A 25,719-nucleotide genomic window follows, 5' to 3' on the forward strand; every position below is an offset into this window, starting at 1 on the left:
TGGTTTACTAAGCAGTAGTTGCTTTTTGATCTGGAGTTGTGATATCAAACACAGCAGTCTATGTTGTTAACACCATCTCACTGTCATGATCAAAAGGCAAAGGTTCAGCTGCGTGTGATAGGGAAATAGTTTTAGCTTTCTATCTCTGCGATCTTTTATTGTCTTGGTAGCTAGTCACTAGGGTTTTTTCACCTGCAAAATATTCTGGCATTTCTTTGGGACCATTAATAGCAAATCCATGAAGTCCTCTTCAGACACAGAAGGTGGTGACCATGCAGTATCAATTTAAGTTATTTTATTGGTTTTAGTAACTTAAATGAAATGGTGTTCTACCTCTTAAGGGTTTTGTTTCACAGGTGCTTTTTTGTCATGAACTGTTATGAAATATATATATTTTATGAAGGATATTTGATTTTTCAAACTTGTGCTGGATAACAGATGTATGGATGGGTGGCCTTTTAGGTCTTTGAGGACATCTATTCTTATCAATTAAATCAAACTTATGAATTTGTTTTGAAGGACTTGCCATTTCCTCTCACAATCAACGGCATTCTCTCTCTGATCATGTGTGTGTGCTGCAGTTGCCTCCCCCAAAAGCAATTTTGCTGCAGCGTTATCTGGAGCTTGTAGTGAATTGAAATATTACTGAAACAGATAGCACATGAGGGTGATTGCAGGATGTATGGTAATTGCATACAGACAATCACACTGGAGAAATGGAGTAAGACACCAATATTCTGTTCACTGCATCACAGTTGTTAAACAACCATAAAATGTAAAATACAGCTGCTAGGTATGCTAGTACAAATTAAGATGGTATGATTGCCACAGCCGAACTAGTTATTTGACAAGTACATTGAAGTGCGGTCGCTGAGGGGGAAAAAGCTGATTTATATACACATAGCACAAAAACATAACAGCTCTCAAACCCCAGTGCAGTGGCCAAAAAACAGAAGAAGAAATGCCTATCCTGGGAATACACAAAATGATGCATGCATACATCTGATAAAGGACCCGATGAGCAATCTACTAACAAAAAGCAGCACTCTTCTTCAAGCTGTACAGGGGAACAGTTTGTAATACAGAAAACAATTGTGTGTCATTCCCAAGAAGCAAGAGTCTTGTCTACCAAAGCATGGATGTTGATCAACCATCACTGCATACCTGAATGTGGATATATAGCAGAATAAATATCTTGCATTTCTTCCTCTTCAGCTAATGAGACATTTTGTAAGTAAAACCTCTGTCCCTTTTGCCAGTTTTTCAGATGTCATGACAAAATATTAACTGTTTAGATAAAAAATAACCAAAGAAAAACCTAGCTGTTTTGAGGAGAAGCAAATCTACTCAAACACACTAAAGGCCAAGAAAGGTTCAGCAGAGAAAGCCATGTAGCTTCTGTTTCTAGTGTGAATTCTTCCTCAGAGGTGAGTTACTGGAGAAAGACAGGTGGTCTTTTCTAGAACTGGAGCTGGTTAAGAAGTTGGCTTTTGCTGTCCTTTTGGTCACAGTCCCACAGAAGCATTGTGAAAGAAAGGCAAGTGCTGGTAGCTGGGAGTTCGTCAAAGGCCAGCCAGGATTAGACTTACAGGAGTCCCTCAGCTCCTTGTGTAACCTGGCCTAAAAGAAGTAGGCAAGAGCCGTAGACAAGTCTTTTCCCTCAACAAATTTCCCAACAAGGTACATATAGGCAATTTCAACCTTATCTTCTAAAATCCTGTTCGCTGTTTCACCTGAGCAGCCACTGATGAGCTCAAAATAAGGTACTCAAACTGTCAAAATAGGCATCGTGACTGAATCCTTAACACCTGCCAGGCAGGGTGTCATCATATTTCTCAGAGTCCTCCTGTTATTGCAAAGATCTGGGTATTGCATCAGCTTTGCAGTCTGTGGGCTCTGTGAGGTACTCTGGTTCAGTTTCACTTTTCAGCTGTTGGCCCTCATTGGGGATTTTTTTGTCCAGATTAGATACTGTGCTTAACTTTGCCTGTAGACTTTCAGATAGCAAATGGTGAGCACCTGCTCCTTCCTGGTTTTATCAGCCCCAGACTGGCCAGAAAACACATATTTCTGAGACAAGGGAAACAGTTCTCTGAGGATCCCTCCTACAGCCTGCTCCACCTTCTCCATGTCCCTTGCCAGAATTCGTTATGCACCCTAAAATCTCAGATAATCTGCATCAAACCAGAAATAGTAGTTTCTCAGACATTGTCACAATGTTTTCTGTTAGTGGGTTCTCCATTTGCTGTAAGTTCACGCTACATGTCTTGTCCCAGGTGCCTGTGCTGGGACTACTACCAGGTCCTTGTTACAGGTTTGTGTGATGGGGTTTTTTGGTAGCGGGGGCGGGGGCCGCAGGGCCGGCTCCTGTGAGAAGCTGCTGGAACCTTCCCCGGCTCCAAGTCGGACCCGCCGCTGGCCCAGCCTGAGCCCGTCAGTGACAGCGGTAGCGCCTCTGGGAGAACGGATTTAAGAGGGGGGGAACCTGCAGTGAGTCGGGGGATTGGGATGTGAGAGGAACCCTTCAGCAGACACCGAGGTCAGGGAAGAAGAGGGGATGCCCTCACAGCCCGCGGTGAGGCGGCAGGCTGTCCCCCCCCAGCCCACGGAGGGGAGCGGGGGAGCAGATGCCCACCTGCAGCCCGGGGAGGAGGACACCAGAGCGGGTGGATGCCCCCAAGATGGCCGCGACTCCATGGGGAAGCCCGCGCTGGAGCAGCCTGTGACTGAAGATCGGCCTCTAGAAAGGACCCTCCCAGGGAAGGAACTGCAGCCCGTGGAAAGGACTCACGCTGGAGCAGTTCATGGGGGACTGTCTCCCGTGGGAGGGACCCCACGGTGGAGCAGGGGAGGAGTGAGGAGTCCTGCCCCTGAGGAGGAAGGAGCGGCAGAGACAGCGTGTGAGGAACTGACCCCAGCCCCCATTCCCTGCCCCCTGCGCTGGGAGGAGGGAGAGAAAATGGGGACTGGAGATGAGCCGGGAAGGAGGGAGGGGTGGGGGGGAAGGTGTTCTAAGGTTTGGGTTTACTTCTCATTATCCTTGTTTTGATTTGATTGGTAGTAAATTAAATTGATTTTGTTTTTTCCCCAAGTCGAGCCTGTCTTTTGCCCGTGACCATAAGTGGGGAGTGATCCCTCCCAGTCCTTGTCTCGACCCACGAGCCTTTCTTTATATTTTCTCCTCATCCCACACTGGCCAGCGGGGGGAGGAGTGAGCGAGCGGCTGCGTGGTGCTTTGTTACCGGCTGGGTTTAAACCACGACAGCCCTATTCTAGCAGAGGCACTTGACTGCCAGTGTCTGGGATGGCCTCCCTCCAGCTCCATGCTCTGCAGCACTTGCTGTGGATGAAATTCCTGCAGAATATACCCCTTGGGTAGGAGAGGTGAGTGTATAGTATCATCTCCTGCAGCTCTCAGGTGGTCATTTCATATCAGACATCTGGGCATATTAGTAGCTGGACCTGTGCAAGGGCTATTCACCTGCGTATCTACTGCTGCACAGTTTTCTGCCAGAAAATGGAAAAGATGGGTGTCATCATAATTTGATGACACTGCATTATGTTTAAAACATCTAGATGCTAGCATTTAAGATGAATCAATGTATGCCCTAATTTGGAGAACTTTTTGTCTTGGTTTACTCAGAAGTTTTGTGTTTGTGGAAGGGTTCGGAAAGCACAAAAACATGTATCTGCCTGGCAAGTATATGAATGAAATTGGGGAGCCATCTACCAGCAAGCAACTCAACCCCCTTTACCTCCAAAAAAAGGAAAATGAATAAAATTTGGTTGAAATGGAAGGTCTTTTAAAGCTGTTCCATCTACAATACTTTTGGTTGTTATTTGGGGTGCTGTAGAGCTCTGTTTTCCTCCAGCCAAGGAAGCTGCTGTTATCCCAAGTGTAGCTGCTATTACCTTCTCTGATTTGTGCACTGCTGCCTAGTCATAGGTATTCATGCATAAGTGCCGTGTGTTATCACTCCCTTATCTGGAGTTGCTAATAACTCTTGGCACCTTGGTGTGTACAGCCTTCCCCCAACATGCACCTCTGGTGTTTAGCTATCAAATAAACTCAGCAAATCCCCTCCCTTTCTCTCTTCATACTTTCCCTTTCAGGCAATAAGGAAGGTGGGGCATGGATAAGCCACTTACTCCTCAGCAGGTGCCTCCTTGAAGTTTGCAGAGGTACTTCGTGAGTCACTGCCAGCTGTTGCCTCTAACAGTGAAGTGGCATCCCTATCTGACTTGTACGCGGCTGGGAGCACGATGGGCTCATACTGGAGTGCTCGTGAGGTAAGAGCATGAAAATTCAGACTGTAATTCATTAGAAGCTGAAGATGACCTGAGGTGGGTTTGTGACTGGGATTCTGGTGCCTAGAAGAGGAATTGGGAGCTGTTAGTCCCAAATTCATGTATGTATTTACTTATATGTGTCAGGATGACTGATAGCTGATATTGGCTGCCCTGTGGAGGCACTTTTGGTAATGAAGTTCAGCCACAGTGGGTGATTCATGTGGAGGCTGGGAAGGAGTCTGAGGTGCCTCACAGGAGCTTGCTGTGGATTTGGACTGAATCTGTGGTTTGATGCAAGGATTATGTAAATTGAGCTCTTCCACAGCACAGCATCTGCCAGCTATGAGTGTAGTCATATGCTGTGCCCAGATAGCTGTGCTAGCAGCCACCTGGTAGTGGTGTACACAGGACGGTCACTGACTAAAGACAGTGATTAATCATGGACACAAAGATGGTCCTAGTTTGATATCTGTGCATGACTGAGATCCAAGAAAATCTTGATCTGCCTTTGTCCATAATCTCTGAGAATATTTTTTTATTATTATTACTGTTTTTGTGGAATGTAACCGGGAGGGAAAGCCCTAAAACTGCCTGTTGGGCTCCAGGGAGTCAACATACTTGTTCTCTTCTCAGCTCTGAAATTAACCTGCTGTTTGACTATGAGCAACTTATTTAATCATTCTGTGCCCTGCTTCCCCTGTTGTAAAATGGAGATTATAGAGCAGCTCTCTATAACACAGATGTGTGTTACCATAAGTGTGCATTAATACTTGGAGACCTCAAACGTGGGATCCCCATGGCTTAAGAAATAAAAAGTGTGAATGTCTAAGCAAACTCGTTAAAGAAACACTAAGGATCTACAGTTTCATCCTTTTGAAAGGAGGGGAGAGTAATGAACAGAGTCTGGCAATGGTCTTTGTGTGGAAAGTACGTGTACAAAGCAAGGAATGGGGCAGTCCTCTCTGATCTTCCCCTTGCCCTTAACCACTGAAACAGCCTCATGAGAAGAGCAAAAGTAGAGGCTTCTTGGTATGTGTGTGTTGGGGGGAGCAGGAGAATTATTCCATCCATAACCTGAATCCAGACAGAAGACATGAAAACACGCACTTCTGTTTTGGAGTGAGACTTAAAATACAGACCAAGGTCAGCTTATCATAATTCAAGAGTGATAGGGGAGTTTGTACCGAACTTCTCAGCTGGGTCAATTCCTAACTGGCAAAAGGAGTGACGTAATCCCCCTAAAGGGATTTAATGGAGTCATTTTGCTAGCAGAGAGTGGGAGAAGGGGTTAGATAATGACTTCCAGTGAAGCAATAGCTAAAGTTTCAGGTATTAAAATTTGCAAGAATTAATAATTTGTTTGGGTTCTGTCTAGTTATTTGTCTTTCCTTCTGTGTTTGACGTTTCAGTTAATGATCCTTTTTGCAAATACCCAGCATCTGGTTTGTGTGGGGAAGTTCCATTAACATCTCTTCCTAAGCTGTTTTCTTTCGTGTAGGTTCTGCTGCATTTGTGCTGGTGGTGCCTCGCTCACTGAACAGTTTCATTTTCCTCTGGGACAATTTTACCTGGATTGTTTCTGTTTCCTAGCAGTTCTTTGTAACCCCTCATTTTCCTCTTCCTGACTTCAATAGCTGAACACCTTGCAACTTTTCATGTATTTGCTCTTCACCATTTCTGGGAAAAGTTCCTGATAAAGATTTTAAATGGAGACTTGCCATTTTTACTAAGTAAAATTATCTGAAGAAAATATCTGCTTTCCGTGTGAAATTTCAACTCTTCAAGAGAATTAAACTTATTTTATCTTTGTATACAGATGTTTAACTGAGGTGCTTCTCATGCATGCTCACTCTTTGCTAGCTTATTTTTCCAGCTTAATTGTTGATAAAGATTCCTTTTACATTAAAATGTCCTGTCATGTAATGCAAGCTTTCATTTTATTTAAAACCATTTTACCATGTTATCTATTTTACTATGTTATGCATTTTACTGTTATTTCTTTCATCAATGACATATATAAACAGAGGAATATTTCTTCTTTTTCTGCCTCTTTTTTTTAACTCTACATAGACATAGTTTTAACTTCCATAGCAGTGCAAGTAGTTCATCTTCCAGTTTTGCTGCATGGCTTTGAAAATTGCAACACGCATTTATGGGAGCATAAACAATTTAATGTTAATGCAGGTAATAACTTTGTAATTTTTTCTGCAGAGTGAAGAATGCCCGTGCTCCTCACTCTCTGTGAAAATCATAAGAATGAGAAATCTGAGAAAGGCAGATCTGTGTGAGTATCACAGTCTTTCCTTGTGGTTCCCAGTAATTCAGTTCTGAAAGCAGAGAATATAAGCAAGCACTGTAACTTGTATCTGTGTATGCAGTGTCACCATGGTTTCAAATATTGATACATATTTGAATTTGGACTATTCTTAGAGTACAGTTTTGTATAAACAATATCTTTCAGTTTATAGAATGTTACTATTAATGGAAATATCAAAGGTCTACTGTGGTTTACTGTAAAGCATCTTCACTGCTAACAAGCTTCAGAGCCAGTTTTGCTGAACAAATTCAGCTGTTAATTCTCAGTTGCAGTTTTTGATGCACTGAGATTCAGGATGCACCTCTGCTTCTCGACAAAAATGCCAGCACTGATGTCAAGTGGCTGCCAGAGCCTGTGCTGTAACATGGGAGCTTTGGTATCATCTTCCGTACCTGACTGTTTTTTGCAGTCAGCAGAAATACATACAGGCACCTCTGAATTTCTTTTTGCTTAAAAAAAAAAAAAAGAGGAGCATTATATATCTTGTTGTCAAACAACTTTTTTTTCTGTCAAATGTTTACTGAAATGTATTCAAAATACCAGACTTTCAAGACAAAACCAGTACCATTGAAATGTTTCTGGGGACTTGGTGGAATGGGTGGAAGTGGAAGTGAAGAGAGAAAAATTTCAGCAGTTAGTCAGGTAGGAGAAAGCAAGCTGAAGGTCAACTCAAATATCTGCCTCAGAGAGAAAGAACAAACCAGGAGTGCAATGGAAAGAAAGTGAATATGAACCTTGCATATTAAATAAGACCAAGTGAACTCAGCAAGTGTATTTGCCTCCATGGAAATTATTATTCAATTTTTGCATTTCTGCTGTTAAGCCTAGCACAGCAATATTGCCTTTTCTTGAAAACATCTTTAGAGAAGAATGAAAAGATTGTTCAGTTCCCTCTCTGTCTTTTTAATCTCAGTTGAACTGTTTTATGGCATAAATGATACCAGCACAAGGGAACGCCTAAGTTGCCCTGACAGCCAATAGCATCAAGATAACCACCTACAGAACTGATAAACAAATATCTGCCTCTGGCCTTAAAATCAAATCAGGGATGTTTATTACTTTCTCAGCATTTTGTAATGATTGGAAATGACAGCCTTTACATTGTTAAGGAGCAATGAACTTCCAGAAATCCATAGCTGTTTATCTTAGTTCTTTATCTTTTATTAGTCTTTATCCTGTATCTTCATTTTGAGCAGATGTTTGACTGCTTGGTTGCAGGTATGAAGCTATATCACTGGAGATTTACTTCCAAAGCCAAATGTGGATGAAGGTCTTTGCTGGCAAGAGCCAGAAGAAGCAGTGCTAGGTGCGAGGGTCTGAGAGGAGCAGCCTTGTCCATTCCCCATCCCAGTTCCCTTTCTTTATTGTGCAACAGAGCACCACATTTTGTTTTCCCTCTGAGAATCAGGAGCAAGTTACCTTTCTGCAGATATTTACTTTCCCAGGATTAGTCTTTGCTCAGAAGTGATTTTTTTTTTTTAAATATTTTTTTGTGGAAATGTATTTGTCATGTAATTAATGTATTTATTCAAATATTTGTAAATATTTGAAATATATTTGGCTCAAAATATATTTTAGGAAAAGATTATATTTCCCACTCATATTTATTTGTTTTAATCACTATGCAATTCAAAGTTCTTGAGAGAGACAAGGGTGAGGACAGAGTTGAAAGAAATAATTCAAACTGCAAGGAGCCATTGGTGCTTTGTTGGAGTCAGAGTCTGATTAGACCAAGCTGTGGTTTTTGGAAGACTGCTTGTTAAAGATGAGTATGCTTTGCTTTTCTTCAGCTGTGGTACTCTACAGCTAAAGTGTCCTTGTGCAGAGGGACTGCTACCCACAACCCACAGTGTCTATGCCTCCTTCGATCTTGCACGTCATATATATGGTTTTTTATTATAGGACAGCTGTGGCAATCATCTATAATCATGATCTCCTGACCTTTTCCCTTTGTGTCAGACAAAAGGTTGTATTTGTACATGGTGTGAGCATAATAACAATAATCAGGCTAGTAATGTGTGTTGAAATCTGATAGGAATAAGGCTTACTCAAGAATCAGAAGGGTTTGCTGCTACATTATGTAGGTTATGAGGCAACTACAGAATAGTACATATCATTCACAAGATACAGCTGTTTCAATTTCTGGACATGTTTGAGTTTGCCTGAATTTTCCCTGTCAAAAGTTGTAACAATTGTGAGACCAGACCAGTCCAAAGTTTCATCTGGATCAACAGTATGTCCCCAGAACTGGCCTATAATAAATGTTTTGGGACAAGCATTGAAGCGTGCTTTTCCCTGCCCCACTCTTCCAAGAGATCTGTGGTTCATGAGGGTTGTGGCTCAGAGATCTGGCTCCTGAGTCAAAAGTAGTGTTTGCATTTAATAGCCATACCCAAAATGCTTGGCACTTGGAGGCCACTAAGGGATTTTACTTTGATATTTTTCAGCTCAGTTTGCACTGGACAGGAACCAAGATGCTCTTTCTCAATGTCATAGGAAAACACCAGGTCCAGTTTCAGGATGTTATTCTTGGGGAGGTCTATATACTTATACTGCTGATTAAATAGTTACGGACATTTCTTTTTTCTCTTTGCCTTGCATGGGCAGCAGAAATGCCTACTTGAGAAAAGCTGGTCCTTTTCAGGCTGGCCTGAAAAGGCCTTTTCTGCATCTTACACAAAGACAAATGCCCCTCTCTATCTATTCCAAAAAGGGCAGAAAACTTACTAACAGCTGCATGACTGCAGCTGTCTCTTGCTTTAAAACTGCGAAAGCTTTGTGGCTGTCACAAGCCTTCATAAACACATCCACCATTTCTGCAAAATCTGGATTCGCTGCCTGGATGGTGCTATTTCTCTGCAACTGTATAGGATAGTATGGGGAGATGTTGGAGAGAAGTGTTTAGTTGCCCATGGTCTGAGCATAGATCATCCAGCAGGGCTAGCTTAAGGCACTGGCAAAACAGGGAGCCGTTGGCAGCATGAGGAGCAAGAGTCACAAGCTGAGGTGCCTGGGCTCTCCACGTTTCTGCACCCTCATTGCAGTGCGCAGGGACACAAGAACAGCTGCGCTGGATTGGACCAAAGGTCTCTCCTGCTGTGTGGGGAGGAGTATGAGAGTAGAGTGAAAGTATATAGTGTGCTCTGGAAAATGTGCTCTCCCAGCCTTTGATCGCTTCAGAGTTGGTAACTTCCCAGGCCAAATACAGTTTTTCTATGAATGCAGCAACACCTCCAGTCTGCTTCTGAACCCACATGAACTCTATGTGTCAACAATAGCCTCTGGTTTCCATGTCACAGAAACCTTTGCTGCAATCTCAATGCCTCATCCTTGTAGTGGCAAAAATCAGTTTTGCCTTCACTGCTGAAAGGCCTTGAATTTGTTCTGCCATCCAGTGACTTCCAATGATCTTCCCTTCCTTTCCCTGTCAGCTGACATAGTGGAGATTGACTTTCAGAAGGCTTCCCGCATGTGGGAAGGGATCAGCTGTTGCAAAAGTCTTGGTTTTCCGAGGGCTGGTCCACCAGCCAAGATCGCTGGAAGAGGGCATAGCTTTCAAGTCCCCCCCACCCATTTCTTCATAGAAGCCTTTGAAGGCCCCTTGAAGCTACCTTTATGCAGTGCTCTGCATTTCCACTGTCTAACCATGGGAGAGTTTGTTTCTGGAGAGGCTTCTCTGTTGGCCAAGTACCACTGCATTTCACCCTCTGTGTGCTGATTACAACAGGAACTAGACCCACGCTGTGTAAATTCCCCGGGGTAGATCTTGTTTTCAATGTGACTGCCCAGACATGCCTCGCTGTGCATGGTCCTGCAGGAGCACACCCGGCACTCGCTGTTCCCAGAGGCTGCCGCTGCAGTCACAGCAGGGCACGGGCTGCCTCGCACAGCTGGTTTAGCATGGCCCTTTTCTCAGTGGCAGGGTTCACTGATTCTCCAGGAGGGAAAATAAATATCTTCTACACTGCAAATTGATACCTGTGGGAGAGAAACCTGCTTGTTTCATGGGCTACAAGTGAAATATAAAGTAACATCTTCTACATACGTGTATTTCACAGAAATGTTCCCTTCAGGAGACAAAAAATGTCTTTAAAAATATTGGCTTGCCCTACCTTGTATTTAGCAAAGTCCAAGGCTCCAGAAATCTTTTCTGGGAATGGCCTACAGCTCCTTTTTTTTTTTTATACGACAAGCTAATCTCAATGAGCATTCTCATTAGGTAAAGCTTTAGGCTTTTCTTTAACCATAGTATTAAATCTGGGTCTTGTTAAATCTGAGCCTTGTTGCTATGTAATTTCATAGCAAACTCAAATACTACACTGACCATTGATTTTAAAAGTTGGAAGGCAGTACTACTAACGTTTTTCCTTGTATCACCTAAATCCCATGTAACACCATCATAATAATGAAATCCCTTTCATTGCCATGTTCTCCGAAGGAAGCTGTTGTGTGTGGAAAGGACTGATTGAAGACATGCACGCATCTTGGACTGCAGCACTGGTGTGAGGAGGCAGCAGCAGTCTTTGTGCAAAGAGGGCAGGCAGGTAGCATGGGCAGTGCCAGCAGGCAGCTGCCTGGGCCAGCCAGTGCTAATGGCACATTTGCTTTAGGGTGAAGTCGCTTCCCTGTCAAAATGAGTGTGGTCACTGACTTTTGCCATGATTGAGAGAAGTCCTGGGACATGGTCCTTTGAAAGAGAGCACTGGTGTCTTTTCAGGGCATCTCGTCTAAGTTCCTGATGCTGCTGGCTGCTCAGACAGGCTGCCTTTGCGCTAACGGGCAGAAATCCTAAAAGCAGCCCAGGACAAATGCTCAGCAATGGGAATCTGCACAAGGACAGAGAAGTAGTTACGTGGATAGCTGCCAAGTTGCAACAAGGCCTGTAAACAAGGATTTCCTAACTGGTTAAGAAACTGAAACAAACAGGTATAAAAGCAACTGTTAATCACCAGAAGCTCCTCCCTGTGATGTCATATCCTGAAGCAGGGCTTTTCTTACTGTAATTGTGAGCTGAGTAGGTCAAGATCAAGATCTAATTGCATAACTGCTAAGGTACCTGTCAAAATGGAGCCCTGGTCCTGACTGATGTGTATAATAACAAAGTTGTAACCACAGTTAATAATATGAGTAACAAATGAATGGATAATCTCAGTGAATATTATGTGAATCAACTTCACAGCTGCAGTTCTTAACAACCTCTGTTCCTTTCTATTCAATCTTCTTTTTGGTTTCATCTACTCATGTTATCCAAGTCTGCTCCCACTCTTCCTTGGTTCATTGCTACCACCTAAACACATGCAAAAAACTAGTTTCCCTTAGGTTACCCATTTTGTGTTCTCTAGCCTAAGAGATTATTTCCAGGTTTTTCCCTTTCTCAAGTCTTTGATGGCCATGATGGAGTGTAGTGTATAGAGTGTAGTGTATATTTTATTATATGCAATTGTATTGCATTGTATACATGGCAAGAAGTGTGGAGATGAAAAGCCTGCTTTGTGCCTTGATAGCAACGTAAGCTGCCACTAAAAAGGACAATGCTATGTATAATCAAGGAGCTCATTAATATGTTATTTGTTTAGGGTTCTTGGTCAGGGCACCTCCCTACAGCTGTGGAAATAATTGCATCTCTACTGCTGGGTATCAATGGATTGTATGTAGGTACACGTCCATCTTCTTGCAGTCATGCTGGCTTCTGTGTACTTCTGTGTGCACGAACAGAAAGCTGTTCTGGCAGTTAAAGGTATTATGTGCAATGTTCCCTCATGACTTCCTTCAGATTCTTGGTGTAACCTTGGAGAAGATGAGATTCCTCAAAACCTCAGTTCCTCATCTCTAAAGCAAGGACCTCAGCAAGGGCATTAGGAGCCTCGCAGGGGCATTAGGAGGATGAACCGATTACCGGCTGAAGCACTGGTAAAATGAGTAAAGAACCTTAGGTAAATGTTAAGCTCATCTCTGTCTCAAAGGCAAAGGTGAGAGCAGCTACAATGCTCTAATACCGTACCAGGACAGGTGGTATTGCAGCTGTCCTTCATTGATCTTTAAAGCCTTTTGTGATGGTACTACATGTTCCTAGTAGACTTCATTATCCTCTTATTTAGAGGAGGCTTCTAGTTAACAAGTGGTTGAAACAGCTTTTCAAATGTTTTATAATTTTTTAAAATGTCAAAACCTGTTTTAAAACAGGTTTGAAAAGGGTGGAGGCAATGGAAATGAACAAGGGAGAAGCTTGGGTGGAGAAGTGAGGCTGGAATGAGTAGGTGACAATGGCAGCAATGTAGAACCTTTTGAGAGGACACAGGTCCATGCAGCGATTCCTGACCCTTTACTCCTCCTCTGCCATTTGGCTTGCAGAGTTAAAAGGCAGTGGCAGACTCTGCTCAGGTTGTGACTTTCTAGTTTGCACTCAGAAATTTCCAGCAGACCTGGATGGATGCTTCTGCAAGAGCTGGGACACGTTTCATGAAGTGCTGCGCTAATAAATAACAGCACAAGATTAGCATGCAGTTTCTTTCAAACGTATGTAAGCAACTTCAGCAGTTGTGAACAGATAATGGTGATGAAGTATGTGCTTTTGATTTCTGAATAGGCTTTCTATATTTACAAATTTCCTTGGGCTGAACTGTGTAACACCTTCTGACCGCTTAGGAAAGTAAACTGAGCATTGCCTTTTCCCATGCTTAGAGTTTCCCACATCTTCTTAAAAGTTATGGTACCTTGGAGTTTTTGATCATCCTTGATAGGGACCATATTTTACTCTATATCCTGCTTACTGTTGTACAATAATGTCTTGAGTTTAAGACCAAAGTATACTTTGCTTGACACTGAACAGTAACCACAAATTGACTACCAGCAGATCTGTGTTTACAGTACTATATTAGTTGTTGTAATTTGGACATTCAAAGAAGTACATAAATAATATGAAGACTGATAACAGACATTTACTTATTGCAGGAATTTCTTCAAGATTTTTGAGGTATTCCTTTGATGAGGAGAAGGTGGTACAACTTCTCATCTTCAGTATTTTATTGTGAAAAATACATTTAAATGCATTTTTGTTTATTGATTCCCCATAGATTTTCTTATACACTGTTAAAGAACCTCCAGAATCTGTTCTAGTTCTGTGCTGGTTGTTCTGGTTTCATCAAGACAGCAGTAACTGCAGTTCATCCAGTTATGCATTAAGCAGTGTGACTGTAATCAATGATTCAGTCTTTCCTGTATTCTCTGAGCAGAGACCTGTTTTGTTTTATGCATCTGTGCTCTCTCAGTGTTCTTTCACACACATTTAGATTAGTGCTGCTGAGGTGAGCTGTACGCTAAAAGCACTATGTGATAAGGCCTGTGGTATGTCTTAGTTCCGGTGGAGATTTATTCTAAAGACTCAGAGTGGTGCCTGGGAAAGCCTTGCCCACAGCTGAGATTCACAGAGCTTGAGGACCTTTATCACTGATGGTCTCCAGAGAGGTGCTTCAGGCAACCTTTTTGCTGAACTGAGGACATTGATTACTTGTAGATAAGGACCAAGAACCAGGATGTGATTTGCTATTATGTGGGAGGCCAATGTAGAGAGACTAGATTTAACATGGCTGTGATAGTCCACAATTGCTGAAAAGATGTGTGACAGTGTTGACGTGAGACTATGGCTTCTCTCTCGGGCACTCTGTATGACTGTATCCTTAGCAGGAGCCAATAAAGTAGTGCTGCAGTAGTAGCCAGTGAAGGTTAAAGGTAAGATTCACTGACAAATTTTGCTGCTGGTGCTTGCATCATATTCTGCTATTAAATTGGCAATCTTTTTGAATGTCTGCCTGGCAAAGGTATTCATCTTTTCCTATTTGTTTAGAACCAGTCTTAACTACCCTTTTTAAAGAGTTCCCTTTCAGCTCAACAATGAAAACTAGACAAAATGGGTCTTGGGTATAAATGTTCCTTGCAAGTCAGATGTATCTATTCTTAATGCTTTCATTCATTATTACTCACAGGAAGGTTGCTGTAGACTGCTAGATCAGTTGGGAGTCCTGGAGAACTCCAGACAGAATATGAGCTCATTTAATTTCACTGTGTAAATAGGATTAGTTGTGGTCTTGTGGTAAAAGACAGTCTGGAGGCTGTGTGTTTATCTGTGGCTTACTTTGATGTGAAAGAAACTGGTGGTGACATCTTTCTAGAAAAGACGTATAAAATGTGAAGACTTGGCTGCCAAAAGCAAAGTGCATCTTGGCAATGCATCCAAGTCATAGTATTTATGTCATGATGAACTGGTGCTGCAGTGTAAGCTTTTAATCCAGGCTGAATGAACTCTCTCCTTCACAAATAAACCAAAATAATCAAACTGTAATCCTCACCTGTGTGTTGTGCCCTGTAGGTCTAAAACTTAATTCACAAAATGGTGACTGACATTTACAGACTTTGGGCTGAATTCTCAGGCACATGAAGACCTATTTACATTGTGGTGTAAACACTTTCGCTTCCAGTGAGTTATCCTGGTATGTTATGGAATTTTTCTTACCAAATTAATTCATCAGCATCGATGTCTTTACCTTCATGTTGGCTGCTGCAAAGGATTCTGTGAGGGAATGAGGTGACTTATTGCACCCTACTTTTGTTACTTAGTTATAATGATATGCTTTTTTATTTCCATGCTGTTTTCTTAGGCATAACTCTTCTAAAAAACAAAGGACATCTACAGGTATCTATTTTTATTTATGTGTACAGAATCCACAGTAAATTCCTACAGATTATCAGTGCTAGCTTCTTCCTGTAAGTGAGACCTTGGGATATTTTTAACCTCACTCATCATATTTGCAAATACTTTCTGGTTTCCAGATACCCAGCAAAAGGACAACACCTCGTGCCAGTCAGCTGACCTTGTCCTCGCTATCATCTTGAGCTACAGCTTTTTGGTAGCTTCCCATTCAGTACCAAATCTTACTTGAAAGAAAAGATATCTGGGAGAAGTGTCCCTGCCATAAAGTTTATTTATTCAGTAGCAAAGTTTTGCATTCAAAACTCTGAGTCTCAATTGAAAAATTCAAATTGGTATTACTGCTGCAGTGCGCTGTCAGTGCTGCAGCTTAGTGTCAGTTCCTGCACAAGATTACATCGCCCATGATGTACTGCTCTTGCTTTTTCAGAAAAATCCTGGAGGAGAATACAAAAAAAAGTACCATTACTACATATTTTTATAAAGCATGTCAGAGGCATTTCTGAGTTAAAATAATGATGCTTAAGGCAAAAAAAATAAAATTAGTTTCAGCAAAATGTTAAAAACATTTTTGTTTCTATTCCCTTACTGAGCGAATAAAGAAAATGTGAGTGTTGTTTTGTTGGTTCAGCTGCTTCTGGTGTTGATTTTGTTCCCACTTCTGTTTTCTTTGAAATCCGAGGCACTTCTGTGTACTGCTTGCAGCCTGTTTCCAATTCTGTTTCCATGATGTTTCCCCCTGATAATGGTTTCTTCAGATGCCCAGCAGTTCTAACTACCCACTGCATCAACAGTGTAGATGCCTGGCCAAGACTTAATTTTTGGCTAGTTTATTTTTAAATAGAAATGAAAGAACTTTCCAAAAAATATTTTTCAGTGATAGATGTGAGATTGCACCACATATCACTGCAAGAGGGTCTGAGGTGGAACAAAGGAAGTGTGTTATATAGTGTGTCCTAATAGTATCTCTTGGCCAAAAATATACAGCTTTTTGGTTCCTACTGGCTGACACTCTGAAAGTGGGAAGAGTCAAATAGTGGCAATGCTTATGAAAAGTCTAAAAATGGGTGTACCTATGGAAATACATGATTTCTAGTTCCACTTTGCCAAAAGAGAGCATATGTAAGGGTGATCTAATGACATCTGTGGCTCTGTTAGCACGTACAAATCTTGCAAGAACAGCTGCACGTACCCAAATGCCATTTAGGCAATATAATTTATCCCCTCTTGCTTCATGGAAGAGTTGGGGTGGATGGGAGAAGTTGTAGCACAACTGTCTGTGGGCTTCTTTGCATTCTATTTTGTTGCTTTTTGTATTGTTTCCTTTTGATGATTATATTGGGATGGTACATGGAGGCTCTAGGTATGGATTTAGGCCTTGTTACTTGGACACCGTATGTGTTTGGAAAGGAAAGGTGGCAACTTTTCCAATGAACTTAACAGTCTTACTTTATACATGTCAAAGAAGGAGGCTTGGAGTTGTTTTGGAGACAGTGCCCAGATATCTGGGAATCGATCTCATGGGCTGGTGTACAATATAAGGATGTCCTATCACTTCCTTCCCTGACAGTCAAGGCAGGCAGGGAGACTGGTTAGTTGGTTTCCATGCAGTATAATTGACATGACATGATTATCCTGTTTATTGCCTTCCAGCGTAAACATGGGGTCACGTGGCAGCAATTCCATATGACACCTTGTAGGTTCACCTAGGCTGGTCCGCTTCTGAAGCAGGATCAAGTTTACCTTGTCTGTCACTCTTTGATACATATCTGGGTACCAATACCCTCTGAAATGAGTTACCTAGAAAATTTATAACTCTCTTAGAGCTGGAGCAGTTTTCCTAGTATTTGTCTTTGTTTATTTCCCTCTGGCCATGCAGAGCCACAGATCATTGTCCTCTTTGTATCAATCATTTGGACATTACAGAACTAACTATTACCATGTTATTTGACAGTCTTTGTTGTTGTTTTTTAGTTAGCAAACTCATTTCTTTCAGCTCTTTCTCATATGCCAGGCTAAGTCAATCCTCTTCAATCTGGACATGTTTAATTTTAGTAGCTGGTAACAGTTAAGGCCTTTTATGGTGGAGGGAGGAAGAGAGTGGAAGAGAACCCCAACATGGAAGATACTGAGCATCCACTTGTTCCTGTCCAGGGCTGGGAGCGTATGCAAAGACATCTCAGTGCTAAATTTCATCACCTCCACGTATGTTTAATATTGTGTATTTGGGATCTGGTCCAAAATTTATCTAAATCTGCATTGTATGTAGAAGTTATCAGATAAGTCCTGCAACATTATAATTCTGGTGCATAATTTGTTATTCTTCATGCAGTGGCCTGGCTGTAATTGCTTATTTTCAGATTAAAATATCTTTGTCTCTATCTGCATTCTTGTCTTGGGCTATGTTGAGGCTGAGGCCTCGCTGGTTGCTGACTGAGCTGGTGTTACATGGGGATCATCAGGTTGTGGGACTTTGTTTTTGCTCTTGTTAAGGGTGAACAGCCTTGCTAAAGACTGGACTAACTTCTCAAGTTGGCTATAGGTCTATGAATGAGAATGAAAGACTGAACAGAGGTCCCATCACAGTTCTATCTAGATACAAGATTATAAGTCACAAGTTTAGAGCTCCTTTGATACTCTGAAAATATAGAATGCCTGCCTTCTAAATCAGGATTCATAGCTAGTATGTACAACAAAGAGATATCCCAGACCATAAATGAACAAATTCCCTAACACACACATATATCAGTAGTCCATAACTGACAGATAGAGTTGCTGAAGAAACATATATTCTCACTCTTACCTGTTTCTCTGACACCATCTGAAGAAGTAACTATGCAAAGTTAATATTGTCTTTTTAAACTGTTAAAAATCAATGGAAGAATTGTAGAAAATATTGTGTGGGAGAGAGCTAAAGAAACCATTGTATCAACCTCCTTTACCAATAAATTGTTATCTACAGGTACATTGCACATATTCTGCATTTTAAAATTGCAGTAATAAGTCTAAAAATACCCTAATATTACTTACAAGAATTATAGACTTCTGCATTTGTGATGTTAAAATAATTTCTCCTCTGCTAGGGACAGTAAGGGGGAAACTATCAAATGCATGCTGAAAAACTGGAAGGTGTTTCATGTTCAAACAGTTTCAGAAGCCTTGAAAGGTAAATCATAAATCATACATAAGCTGGTTGCACAAATTTCTTTAAGCAACACCTATTCATTGCCACATGGGTTACACCACAAGTTTAAAGAAAGTGTGGTATGAGAACCAAAAGACTGGTAGAGAAAGAATAACATAATTACTGATAAGGCACTCTCTTGTGGGTCACATGGAAATATTATTAACAGTAGTTATTGTTTGTATAATGCTTTTAATCATGGGATGTCAAAGCAGATTATAAAAGAGGAAAGGATCGTTATCACTGTTTTATTGATGGGGAAATGCAGATAGAGAAGCAAGATAAATGTAAATGGAAGCAGTTGCCCAGAGTGACTTAGCAGCCTGGACCAGAGCTGGGACTGGAGCCAACATGTCATGAGACCTTTTCCAGCAGGTTACCCGCTTGATCATGCTGCCTCTCGGCCTGTATCCCACAGTACCAAACTGCCTGTTATTACACCCAAGTCTGACCTGTTACTGTGATTACAAAAGAAGTTCTTAGAGCTGGAGACATTAGAGACACCTGTAGTTGCCCAACAGATAAAAGAAATGTCTGTTGTCTAAAAATAAGTGCAAACAGTGTACAGGACTGAAGGACAGCAGATTTGCTCCAAATGGGAGGGCTGGAAAGGGTGAACGACAGTGTAGAGAGGGCGAGTCCCACTGCTCTTCACTGTATTTTCAGGGTCTCAGCTTATTACCACAGGTTCATGAGACATCAACTCTTCTATGCACTTAGGAGCAGATGCCCAGCACTGCTCCCTGCTAAGAAAACTAGCATCTTCTTAGCAGTATCAGAGAGAATCCTAACCAGCAAGTACTCTACATCCATCAGGTTAGCACACAAAAGGAAAGTTAGTTGCACAGACATCTGAGTACCCAACCCGCCTCTCACCCAAAATCTCTGGCAATCACAAAGAGACAACTTGTCAACACCCTGTGGCAATGCCCGGCATATGTGTGGTACCTCCTGGCCAGGAGGTGGTTTGTCCCAGCTGGGGGCAGTTCCTGGGAGCCCAACCCAAAGCAGCCCCCATGTATTATGAAGATTTAATGCCATACTTGTAGCTAACTGTGCAAGCTTGTGTTACATTAACAGCTTTCTCAGAAATTAGAAGTTTCTTCACTATCAAGGCTCAGTGTTTAAATCAGTAAGGTGAAAGTGCATTGCTATTTTTGCATATTTGTTGACAGTGAAGAGATGTGATTGCATGTTAGGTGAGACACTTGGCTCATTACATGGACTGGGCTACAGCTTTATGAGGGCAGCAGACCAGAGGGGGAAGATCCTTTGTACCCAGACCATCTTTAGCTCTTCTGTTCCCTCTCAAGAGCAAAGGACAAAGTTAGACCCTTGTCTAAATGCTCAAAGAGATAATTAAGTATTTTACCCTTTAAAAGTTCTCTTAAAATGTAAACCTTTTTCTTCCCCATCTCAGAAATCTGTTGATTTGCAACAGGGGACATACCAATAATGGGTTTTGTTAAGTAAAACTAGCTCTGCATATTTTTTTCTTACCAGTTGTCTTTATTGCCTTAGCTTTTTTGATTTGCCATTAATGACCAGAGCTCCCACCTGCAGGAGGGAACAAATAGTAGCGAGTGCTATTGAATAAGGACCTGTAAGAAAAGCAATAGAACAATATCTCCTTTTTGCAGCTTGTGGTCTATACAGTACTATAAGGCTATGCTCCAAGATATTTATATTAATTTGTTATTTACAATATACCTTTTCAAATACAGTTAGTCAAACGGATTGCTATGTAAGCCTGTCTTTGCCCACTGCTTCCCCTGAGACTGTCCGGACCAAAACTGTTAAGAACTGCAAAGACCCAGTGTGGAATGAAACATTTTGCTTCAGGATCCAGAGCCAAGTAAAAGTAAGATGCAGAGTGCATTTGTTTTTCTTTTGGGGCGGCGATCTCATTGCGTGATTGATACGTAGGGTACCATAAAAATAAATGTATGAGGGACTACAAGGATATGGGTAAGGGGATGTGGTGTAGCATGCAGCAGCAAAATTAAATTTTATTTTCTGATATATAAAAGATAGCCAAGATATTTCAAAACTACTCATATAATGTTCTATCACTTGTCACTTTTTCATCTTTTTTTTTTTAAATCACTGCTTTTCAAGAGTAAATGTGAAAATTTCAGAGTAAATTGAACAGCATAAAAGACATGTATGAGCTAAGTGGTGGAAGCATTACCATGCTGTACTTTTTTAGTATTCCTCTGGAATAACCTGCAATAAAAAAATTCACAAAACAACCGTTAAAGTTTGCAAAAGAATGCCAGCTGAGCTTTTGCCATGATGATAAATGTTAGAGCTTAAGAAGATTTGCAAGTCCCACTATACGCTCCCTCCAAAAGGCAGCATCAACATCAGAGTCTAGGATTCTACAAAGATCAGTGACAGGCGAAGTAAGCCAAGGTTACTTCACACCTGGGGCAATCAAACTCTGCTTTACAACTTGCACCCTTCATTTCCTAGTGCTGATGGCAGAGTGGGACAAGAACATTTCTGCCAAGTGCCAAATCAGCAGGCCAGTGCCCCGGCTCTCTTGAGCATCAATAAACTCCTCCAAAGGAGCATTCAGAATAGTTCAAAGTGTTGCTACACCACAGGGTCTCCCGTGAACAATCCCTCTTGCCTTTGTCTGCAAAAGTTGCCAATGATACAAGTTCTCAGGCTTCCTTCCGCAGAGTTAGGTGGTACTGGGTCCTGTTTGGTATGGTTTTCAGCTTTAACACGCCTGTCCATCTGCGGCCTACATCCAGTCCTTTCCCTGCAGAACTAAAAAAATTCCGGCTTCTTTCAAAACACTGGTGAGGCACAATTTCACTGAGCCCTGCAGGTTTATCAGGGAGGCGAAAGGCAAGGGACAAACATTGCAGCATGGAAACACCCACTGATCTGCAACTCTTGCACCAGAGCACCTGCTCCTTGCAATGGTTTGTGGCTGACAGGTCTTTCAAAACTGCAATACCACATGTAACAGCTGAAAAAGATGTCTTGGCCACAAGAAGCTGCTTGATCTAATCCTTCATGGAGTAGTATTTGGGAAGACTTTACATTTACTTTGCAGTAAGTTTGCAGCAGGAGACAAGAGATGTGGCATTAGCCCAAATAATTTTCAGCATGTGACAAGAGCAGTGTGGCAGTGGTCGCTGTGGCTTCAGTGTGGGCTGCACAGAATGTGTCCTGGGGGTTTGGGACAACCAAAGCTCTCTGGCATGTCTGTCACTGCTGCCTTGCAGCTCTCTGGGCTCAACAGACTAGGTTAAGGCTCTCAGAGGTTTCCCTGCATACACTGCAATTGCTCTTCTCATTACTCTCTGAGCAGAGCCAGAGTCTGCTGGTCTGGTTATTTTCTCCTCGCCTGTCTTGTGTATCGTTGAGGTATTAATTTTCCTAAATCATGGGAGCCAGAGCTCAGTAAAATCCTATAATACACTCTCACTATGGAAGAAAAAAACTTGTTTGGGTATGTTGGGCTGGTTCCCAACAGGAAGGGGAGTGTTTACTGAAAGGCATCTGTTTTGATGAACATCTGATGAAGCACAGTGGGCGAGGAAGGGCTTCCTGGGCTGGTGCTGTGGGCAGCGCTTCCCCAGCTCCAGGGTGGCCACCCTGCCCGGAGCTGGTGGCATGCAGCCCCCCCCAAGGGCTGGCTCTGCTTGGTGCCTGGCTCCCAGCGATGCTGCCCTCATATCCTCTGTCAGGAGCGGATAGAAACAATGAACTGCCCAGAGAGCCTCTGCCGCTTCCCACACAGCACCCCAGTGGTGCAGCTGGAGATCTCCCTTAGCCAGCCAGCCCCTGTGCATGCCCCTCCTGGCTAGCTGGGAGTACCTGAGGGACTTCAAATGAGTTGGCCACTAAGAAAATAAATCAGCCATTTTAGCCAAATAAGGGCAGTCTGCTGCAGTATCACAGCTAGGAAATCTGACCTGCTCTTCAGTGGAAGCCTGCCTTCTACAAACGGCAAATAATTGCTTTTAAGCATATCCCCTCCATCGCCTCCCATAATCCTTTACAGGCTCTTTATGTCTGGCCTGTAAACCAAGTTGCTGTGGCTGCTTCTCTCTGCCTCTTGTTGGTATGTTTCTCATAGCAAGTGTGGTGAGCAGGAACCCACCGGTGACCCTGTCAGCCCCAAACAGAATTGTTTTTCTGTCTGAAGCACAGTGCGATGCATTTACATATATGACCTTAAAGGGCAGAAGCCTTTCTGTCTTCTGGCAGCAAACTGCAAACTCAAGTTCACTACAGCTTGCCATCTCTCAGTTGCTGGTTACAGAAATGATAGATGTCAAAATTGAATACTTGGGTTCTGGATTATCTTCCTTTCAGTATATTTGTATATTCAATCACTTACCAAATTTAGTTATGGACCTTCCTGTGATTCATTAAGAACTTTTAAGGCAACAAAGCTCACATGCTCACTGTTTTTTGTGCATGTGTTTGTGTGTCTTTAATAACGATCAAACCTCTTAGCAAGTGTCAGTTAAATCTGATAGATAAGTAAGAATCTCTGAGATAAGAGGTCCCTGTAATTGACATGAAAATGAGCATCTGAATATGTGGAGAGAGGCCTGAATTGTTTCCCCACTGAGAAAACAGCCATTAAAGTTAATTTGCTCAGCACTCTGGGAGGCACCTCTGAGCCAGCCCATGTGCAGCTGCCAACCAGGCACAGCAGGGGCTGTTACCCCTCCTGTCCATCCAAACAGGCAGGTGACAGAGGAGGGAGAGGAAGAGATTTGTGCAGTGGAAGGAAGAAAGAGGAGATTGAGAGGTGTACGATATAATCTGATGGAAATAGGCTTTTTTTCTGCTGCTTTCTGTGCATCTTGTCACCAATTTAACAAAAACATATCAGTTTCTGTAGTTTCTGTGGTAATTACCTCCATGTGCTCTGTTTAATAATTTACAGGATATAATTATGCAGCCATGCAGTAGTTATATGGTGCTTCCTTAATGTATTTTAATCACTGCTTATATCCAAGGATTTATTTTTTTTTCACCAATAGCAATAAAGTCCTGACTACTAGATGGTTTCCTACAGTTCAGGGACAAGTGGTGACCTCAAACGAAATCAGAGGTCAAACATGTTTTTCAATATGGGAGGTACATATTCAATGATTCTACTAGCCTTGGTCATTTAAATTACTCTGCAGGGGAAATAGGCAACAAACCCAGCTATGCTAGGTTCAGAATATCTTTCTTCAGCTCTGTGTTGATGAAAAGGTTTTGCATGCTCTCTCACTTCTCCCCATCCTTTCTCTGTCTTTCTTAACATGCTGAGCACATCTTCTTGTACCTCCATAAGGTCTCAAAATAGAGATGTTTCTAATCCTGTACCTCTGTTCACAGAATATTCTTGAGCTGAAAGTCTATGATGAAAATGCAGCCACTAAAGATGACCTCCTCTTCACGGTCCTCTTTGATGTTGCTAAAATTCAACTTGGAGAAATTGTTCACTTGACTTTTCAGCTAAATCCAAAGGTGAGGAATAAAACTGTCTTGGCCACAGGAAGGAAATACATTTTTGATATTGCCTCCTAAATAACTTTTTGTAAAGCAATTGTAGGCAGGAGGGTTTGTTTCCTATTGGTTTGCGCTTCATGTATCCTGTAAAATACCTTCCAAACCTTGCTCAGCAAAGTGGACAAGGTTTACCTCCCTACCTTGGACATAATCCCGAAGGTTTTTATTAGCTCCTCAAACCTCAGACACCAGAGTTTCCTTTTTCCCCCTCTTTCTTGATTCTGTTGCTCAAATAGGTGTTTTTGGAGATAAAAGACTTAATCACCATGGCACACAGTTTCTCTGTTAGAATTTCTTTTTGTGGGACCAGCACTTACGAGTTTAGGCATATTCTGGCACAGACGTTGGAGTATTCACTTAAAAACTGATACCTTGCCCTGTAATTCTGTGTATACCTGAATATAACACAAAGATCCATGCTGAGGTGCTAAAACCCATTGATGGTCAATTACTGTAACTATCTCATTACTTCAGTGTGCCTGAACGCATACATGATGACTTCAACATGGGATCTGGATGTCCCATTTAGATACTTCTATAGATTTGCTGTTTCACTGACTTTTCTTACAGGCTATGTATTGGTATTCAGCTCTACGGTGATATCGTCAGGCAGTCTATATTAACTTCTCTAGTGACTGGTCAATGTATTGTCCATGTTACAGGAGTCCTTTCTATCAGAACTGAGAATGCCCTCTGCTATCCAACAGTTTCAGTCTCCTGATAAAAGTTACCCAGAAAAACCAAGGCTTTAGATAGTTTTAAGCCAACAGTTATTGCAGGCTTAGGACTGGGGATTGCCTATGTGACCATTTTACTCTGCCTCACTACTGAATGGACAAATGCAGTCACCCTGGGGACTGATGGTTAATGAAGGAGGGAAAATACTTTCCAAAATCACTCCAACTTGATTGCTTTCACTCATCTGAGAGTACCCTAGAACAGGAAGGAGATTTGATTTTAAGAGCTGTTTCAGGAGCCAGAATAATCATTGACAACCATAGCTAGTGAGAAAGAAAATTAATTCAAATGCTTATAATGAATTAATCTTCTACAGACACAAGAGATGCTGGAGGTTGAGTTTGCATCGGAGAGCATGTGAGTAAAACCCATACAGGATCAAACAACTGTCCTTTGCCAAAGCAGGCAGTCAAACACATGGTAGCATTTAGGATAATGTAGTTTAAAACGCTCAGCATCACAGCAACAGCTGGTGTTTATCTAGTCAGCTGCATATTGGCTAAAGCACTGTGTTCCTTATCTTACCAAGAATCATCCTGGATACTACTGTATCCCATTATTTGCTGGAAGAGGGAGAAGGATAATAAGAACTGCAGCCACTGTGCTTATTACTACTATTGGTTACCATTATCATTAAAAAAATAAGGAAGACATATTCCAGATGTCTCCCAAAATTAGAAATCAGTGACATATTTGAGACTATGCTGGATGAGGCAACCTTTAAGGAAAGTGTTATTACTTGGTGTTCATTTAAGGATGTATTTAGGTCATATTAGTTCTGATTGCAGGTTTTTTTCCTCTCTTTCAGTCCAGTCCCTCCTGAAAAGCTTGTCACTAATGGTGTATTAGTGGTAATTTTAAACTATTTTTCTTCCGTGTTTGTTTTCAACCTAGTGATGGGAGTGGTGAATCTGGCAGGTGCCCCAACAGCTCACTGCAGGCAGGGCTGAA

General features: G+C 41.9%; 1 protein-coding gene across 1 annotated transcript in view; it reads left to right on the top strand.

Moving 5' to 3' along the window:
• Positions 1-4,263: 4,263 nt before the first annotated feature.
• LOC104839653 (cytosolic phospholipase A2 epsilon-like) overlaps positions 4,264-25,719 on the top strand; it is a 34,984-nt gene continuing 13,528 nt past the window's right edge. The window contains exons 1-6 of the mRNA XM_010580053.1: positions 4,264-4,290; positions 6,502-6,574; positions 20,220-20,356; positions 23,857-23,988; positions 25,085-25,125; positions 25,577-25,619. Of these exons, the coding sequence (XP_010578355.1) occupies positions 4,264-4,290; positions 6,502-6,574; positions 20,220-20,356; positions 23,857-23,988; positions 25,085-25,125; positions 25,577-25,619 (453 nt within the window). The remainder of the gene's footprint in view (positions 4,291-6,501; positions 6,575-20,219; positions 20,357-23,856; positions 23,989-25,084; positions 25,126-25,576; positions 25,620-25,719) is intronic.

The sequence above is a fragment of the Haliaeetus leucocephalus genome, unplaced genomic scaffold, assembly GCF_000737465.1.
Source record: "Haliaeetus leucocephalus isolate CR32 unplaced genomic scaffold, Haliaeetus_leucocephalus-4.0 Scaffold696, whole genome shotgun sequence".
In the NCBI taxonomy this organism is placed as follows: Eukaryota; Metazoa; Chordata; class Aves; order Accipitriformes; family Accipitridae; genus Haliaeetus; species Haliaeetus leucocephalus.